Source organism: Mycteria americana, chromosome 11, assembly GCF_035582795.1.
Source record: "Mycteria americana isolate JAX WOST 10 ecotype Jacksonville Zoo and Gardens chromosome 11, USCA_MyAme_1.0, whole genome shotgun sequence".
Taxonomy (NCBI): Eukaryota; Metazoa; Chordata; class Aves; order Ciconiiformes; family Ciconiidae; genus Mycteria; species Mycteria americana.
In genome coordinates this window covers 18,272,493-18,278,100 of record NC_134375.1, presented here as the reverse complement: position 1 = coordinate 18,278,100, position 5,608 = coordinate 18,272,493, and the positions used below count along the sequence as shown (strand labels likewise).

At 46.5% G+C, this 5,608-nt stretch overlaps 1 protein-coding gene across 1 annotated transcript; it reads left to right on the top strand.

The window, feature by feature from the left end:
• The first annotated feature begins 1,525 nt into the window (after positions 1-1,525).
• Positions 1,526-4,803, top strand: SNTN (sentan, cilia apical structure protein). The gene is made up of 4 exons (XM_075514454.1): positions 1,526-1,635; positions 2,269-2,303; positions 3,064-3,203; positions 4,645-4,803. Exons 1-4 carry the CDS (start codon positions 1,526-1,528, stop codon positions 4,801-4,803), a joined length of 444 nt encoding a protein of 147 aa, XP_075370569.1.
• The last annotated feature ends 805 nt before the right edge of the window (positions 4,804-5,608 follow it).

Genomic DNA, 5,608 nt, shown 5'->3' with positions numbered 1-5,608 from the left:
GCCAGCTCACGGCACTGCCTGTAGCTGATAAACATGCAACAGAGTCTGTTTCTCACTCTCATTTTTACCTTGGACGCTAAGACCAAACATTACCATTCTGCGGATTAACCGGGATGTAAGGCTTTTCATGCCTTGTTGTATGGTTCAACAGATGTGAAAGGGAATTATCACTTCAACATGATATCAAGACTCTTTTTTTTTTTTTGGCTGATGGCAGATTACTAAGCCTGAATTCTTGTTTAATTTTAGTGCGTTAATTGATGGGATAATGAGCATTGATTATATGTGTTTTGGCTGCGTCATTGCAATTACAGGCTCTGTTTTATTCATGAGCCAGTCCTAAAGAACGCACTAGAGATCTAAGACAGCTTAAACCTCTCAGAAAAAGGCTCTGAATTGTTTGAGTAATGACACTCTTAGATGGAAAATTAAAGGTTCTCTTTTCCCATGCTTTTTAAGATAATTAAAATCCAGGAACAGTAAGGTGGCGAACATCCTTATTCATTAGCCTTCAGTAATTTAGCTTCTACTAAATGAGGAAAACATTTTAATTCTCTAGGCCATCTGTTGCAGTCTCCTTTGCGTGTCCTGTTACATAAAGTCTCATCCTGGGTAGTTTTGACATCAGTTTTGTAGCCTTTCACCAGGAGTGATGAGCTGGATGAGGTAGTTGAAGTCACTACCTATTAACAGACCACCGTGGTATTAAAACGGCCGCTCGGTCTTTTAGGTCAAAGTTATCCTGTCTAGACACCTCTAGGCAAAGGATCCGCAGAAAGGAGACCATGCACAGAGATAGGCAGTGTGACAAGCTGTGTGTTTTCTAGTAGCTATATCCATGCCAATAAATAACAAAGTTCATCGGAGCCCTTCCAGTTCCTCTAACGTGCGACTGCTCTGCCATATGGCTCCGTGCTGCTTTTGGAAGCAGGCAGTATCCGTTCGGGTAGAAACCGAAGCAGAGGCTCCGTGCTGGATGCTGCTTTGCAAGCGGTTCGGAGGAAGAAGAGAGCTCCTCTTTGCTCTGCGCCGGGGGAATAAATATTAGAGCAGGAGCGTGCTCGCCTAGGATAAGTGCTGGGTCAGGAATTGGGAAACGCTTGGTTTCTGACTCCGTCTATAGGAGCAACTCACTTTGTAGCTTGGGGCAAGTTACATTAGCCCACGCTAGAAAGGTTTCCCATTAAAATGATAATGTGTATAGCTGAATGGATTCGGTGTCTTAGTTATTCCTGATGCAAAGTTACATCCCTACAGATCTAGAGGATTCAGGCTCCATTAGTTTAGTTTGTTTCTGTCAAATTCTCACATAAAATAAAACCCACGCTACTTGCCAACCCAGCAGTGCTGCCTCACAGGGGCTGCTTTGGACCGCTGTATTTAGCTGGCTCCGTGATCACCAGGTAGCATTTCCATTATTGGCAGGGCATGGCTGCAAGCAGGCTGCTTTCACAGGGCAGAGCTTGAATTCACCTGTTTGCTGTTGCTGGAGTTGCTTAGAGATCACAAACAGCCCGGCCTGGAGATGTGCGGCTGCAGAGCAAGCGTTCCCGGCACGAAGCAGTACTCGGTCAATCAGCCAGCTCCTGCTTCCCCCAAAAAAATCCCTTCAGCTGCAGCAGGCATGCCCAAGCGGTAAGTCATTACTTTGTTCTTTGCATCTCTGGTGATCTGCCATTTGTCTTGAAATTCATTATCTGGATGTATTTGTCTCTATCACAAGGAAACTATTCTACTGTGTGTTGGCTGCTCTGTAATTAGTTTCCAGCCCTTTAGCAAAAGTAAGCAGTCTTTAAGTTTTAATAGAAAGCAGGGAGGCACTTCTCACAGGTGTGAGTCCTGCTGGAAATAAAAGCTATGTGTCCGCTCCAAACTGGGAGCACTGGTGGGTAGGGGATGACAGACCCCTCTGCACTTCCCTGGGGATGGGCTTAAAACTGAGAAACTTCCTGGAGCTCTTTCATGTTCTGAAGAAATTACTTGAAGGATGTTGCAATGCCCCTCTCTTAAAATTATTTAATAAGCACCTTTAATAACAACTCCAGGCTACTTGCTTAGGTAAGGGCTTAGGAGCTGTGTGATGTTGTGTGCTGCTTGTAAAGGCCATTTTCCTTTCCACCGTGAAGGAAAGCCAGTCTCCCTTGGGAAGCCATGAGTTCCTGGGGGATTAAATGAAGCAGAAATGAGCAAGCTCACTCATGGAGAAACTATATATACACACACAAGTCAGCAGGTGATAACTGTGCCTCTCTTCTCTCTCACTACCAGCGTACCTATCGCCAAGCAGCTGGCAGCAGTAAAAGGTAAAGGGACCCATTCCTTGCCCCTTGGGGGTTCAGGTCTTCCAAGGGCAGTAAACCCTGGTGGTTTAGCAGAGCTGCAGAGCCCGTGCAGACCCTCAGCTGGTGCAAAGCGAGAGGGTCTCGTGCGTCCCCGTGCAGCGTGCTCCTGCGCTGATCCGCGCCTCCTCTTCTGCCTGCCTTTCCATTAAAAATCACAGCCAGATCATCTGTGGTACCTGACGCTAACCGAGGGCTGTGAGTGTGCAGTCTTTAGGATGCGGCTCAGGAGCGGGGGGAATGAATCCCACCAAAATCCCAAGTATACCATAATGCTGAAGTGCAGCGCTGGTGCTCAGACACGGGCGTTTCTATTCAGCCAGGCTTCCCAAATGGGCCACGTTTTCCCTCATACAGGATCCTGGGAGTCCAAACGCACCCAGGAGATGGCCAGCATGGCCTGTCCCCATGGCGTGGCAGGTCCTTGCTGGATGCCCAGGGTGGGGGCAGGCCAGATGGGTCTCACGCATCACCCCGTGTTACTGCCCCAGCTCTGATGGAAAGCTTCCTTTCAGGGTGTGTTTCCATGGGATGTGAGGCATGTTGCTGGCCCACTCCAAATAAAATCTGGGCCAGGTCCTCTGTGAGTATAAACCGTTTCAGTCTCATTAACTTTAATGAAACTACACAGATTTCCACCCACTCAGGATGGTTCTGACAGATTCCTTTCAATTATATCTCAAATGCCGCTTTTTCTGATAGGCTGATAACTTTCTCCCCCCAGCTCTAGGAAAAGGCTCAGACCTTGAAAAAGCTTTTGCTACCATGGCTTTGGTGTATAACAACTCTGCTGACCCTGAGGGCAAGCTCAGCAAAGCTGAAACCAAAAGCTTGCTGCAAACCCAGTTTTGGGGTTTCGTACAGGTGAGGGGGTTTGGGTGAGCGGGTGGTGCTGGGTGCGCTTTGGGTGCAGGAATGGCACCTCGGGCTCTGTCCTGCAGCTGGGCAGGCATCGGTCCGTGGGGTAATCCCAAGTGAGACTTCAGTGATTTGGTACAAACATCTGCAGTGAATTAGTTGCTTTATGTTGAGCCTGTGTCTAACACAGGGCTAAAGGAGGGGGGACAGCAATAAACCACAGCTGACATGCCTGCCTGCATTTTTTTAAAGAAAATAGGGCAATTGCAAAAAAAGAAAACAAAAACCACCCAAACCCTCAGATGATGAGAAGAGACTGTATTTATGAAAAGAAGAAAGCCCTCGTATTTAATGAGGCATTTGGTAGTTGGCCAGAGCACCGACCCCGTACCGGGAGAGGCAGCCCCGTGGTGCAGAGCCGCGTGCACTGCGGTCACTGGTGGGGCTGCTGGGAGAGAGGGAGCGGAAAGCACCTCGCTGTCGGTCACCCACCCGGGGTGTCAGCGGCAGCCGGGTGTGGTGGAAAACAGCTCTGTCGGCACTTGTGGCTGTAAACTTCTTGCAGATTTTTTTTTTTCCCCTCCCTAAATAAAAAAAAGACAAAACAGTTTTATCAAGTGGTAGCAAAAAGTATGTAGTAAAAAGAGCTCAACTAAGTAAATGAGAGAGGTGTTTAGCAGTAAAGTCATTCTTGATGATACCTTTGCTTCCAGGAATAACAAAATCACATGGCTGGTTGGGGAGAGGGAATTGGTACCAAATTAGAAACTAGGCACTTTGTGGAAAAGGACTTGAAGATATCAATAGCCAATCAAATTTGGAATCATGAGATGTTTTGAAGATTATTAAGCTAAAAAAAATCCTGGAACTGTTTTTTTTTTAATAAGGAAATATGAATAATGGACATGATCCATAATTTTAATAATCCCTTCCATTCCAACAGTAAAGTCCAACAGGACAGAGAATAGCAGCTACTGAAGTTATGTCTGTAAAATCAAGAGTTTCCGAGACTTTCACAGTATATATTTGAGGACCTGTCTTGAATATGAAGGTTAGGAGGGTTGGTTGGTTGGTTGTTTCCTCTCCCTGGTTTTATCAAGACGCAGGACTCCATTTTTTCCCAGCAGTTACCAGCTACATCATCATCACTGCCAGATTTTCAGGCATGACTAGGTGTCTTTTAAAAGATATATTCTGGATTCAGGTGGAGACTTTGGGGACTGGTTGTTCTCCTGTCTGATTGCAATAATATTTCTGTTTGAGTTTCTTGGGATACCTTTAGAAAAACTAATATGAATGTGGACATAAAAACCTGAATGAGAAGATAGAAAAATACATGAATCTTTACATAGGTGTCTGTCTGTCTGTCTTTTTTTTTAATGATGCAATAAAGAAGGAACTTCATGCTTAATCTTTTTTTTTTTTTTTCATTTAAAATTCTCCATAGGGCCAAGAAAACAAACCAAAATACCAGGAAATAATTTCTGCCCTGGACGAGGAGTCGGAGAACAAAATTGATTTTGAAGACTTCATGATCTTGTTAGTCAGTCTCACTCTAATGTCTGACCTGCTGCAGGAGATCAAAAATGTGAAAACCACAAAATGATCAGCGCTTTAAAAGAAGAAATGGCTTGGCACTTTGTAAGGAAAACAGGAGCGAACCACACACACAGAGATAACACTGAGTGCCGGGATACCCTGTGCTGGTCCCTTTTAAATGGAATAAAGTCTTGTCCAAACCTGGCTGAACTCACTCCTCTGTAGAAACGGTCCGAGGAGTGAAATGTTGGTGCTCAGGGCTTCGTGTCCTCTACGTGCACGCTTTGGGAGGGTGTGCTGACTGGCTCTCGGTGGGCCCTGAGGCCCCAGCCCCAGTTACCAGCTGGGTGCAGCCCCCAGCCCAGCCTAATGCCAGGGAAAGGCAGCCCAGGCTCTCCTAGACCTCTTCATCATCTCCTGAGCCACTGTGGGGAGATGGTGGGGAGACCGCCGCAAAAATGTGCAGCCTTATCTCTCTTCAGGGCAGCAGCTTGCACGGCACGGCCGGTCAGCTCCCCAGGGCTCTGCCAGTTACCCCAGGGTGCTCCAGCCCTGAGCAGAGTGATGGGTTTCACAATTGGCAGCAACCGAAAAATCTGTTGCAGCCTTTGGTAAACATTGACTTTAGTCCGCGTGGTTGCCAACCCACCGTTAACCCTTCTGAAAGGAGCATTTATTTATTTTTATTTCCTCCTCTAGCTGACCTCTTCATTGAGTGATCACTATGGAAGGAATTTCAAGCCCAGCATTTGCAGTGCATCTTTGGGAGTGCTGTGCTTGTGTGACCGAAGGGATGACTTAGTTAAACGTGTCAGTCAGCGGAGTCTGTTGTTTCATGAAACTGTGAAGAGGAGAAACCAGATAAGCTAAGA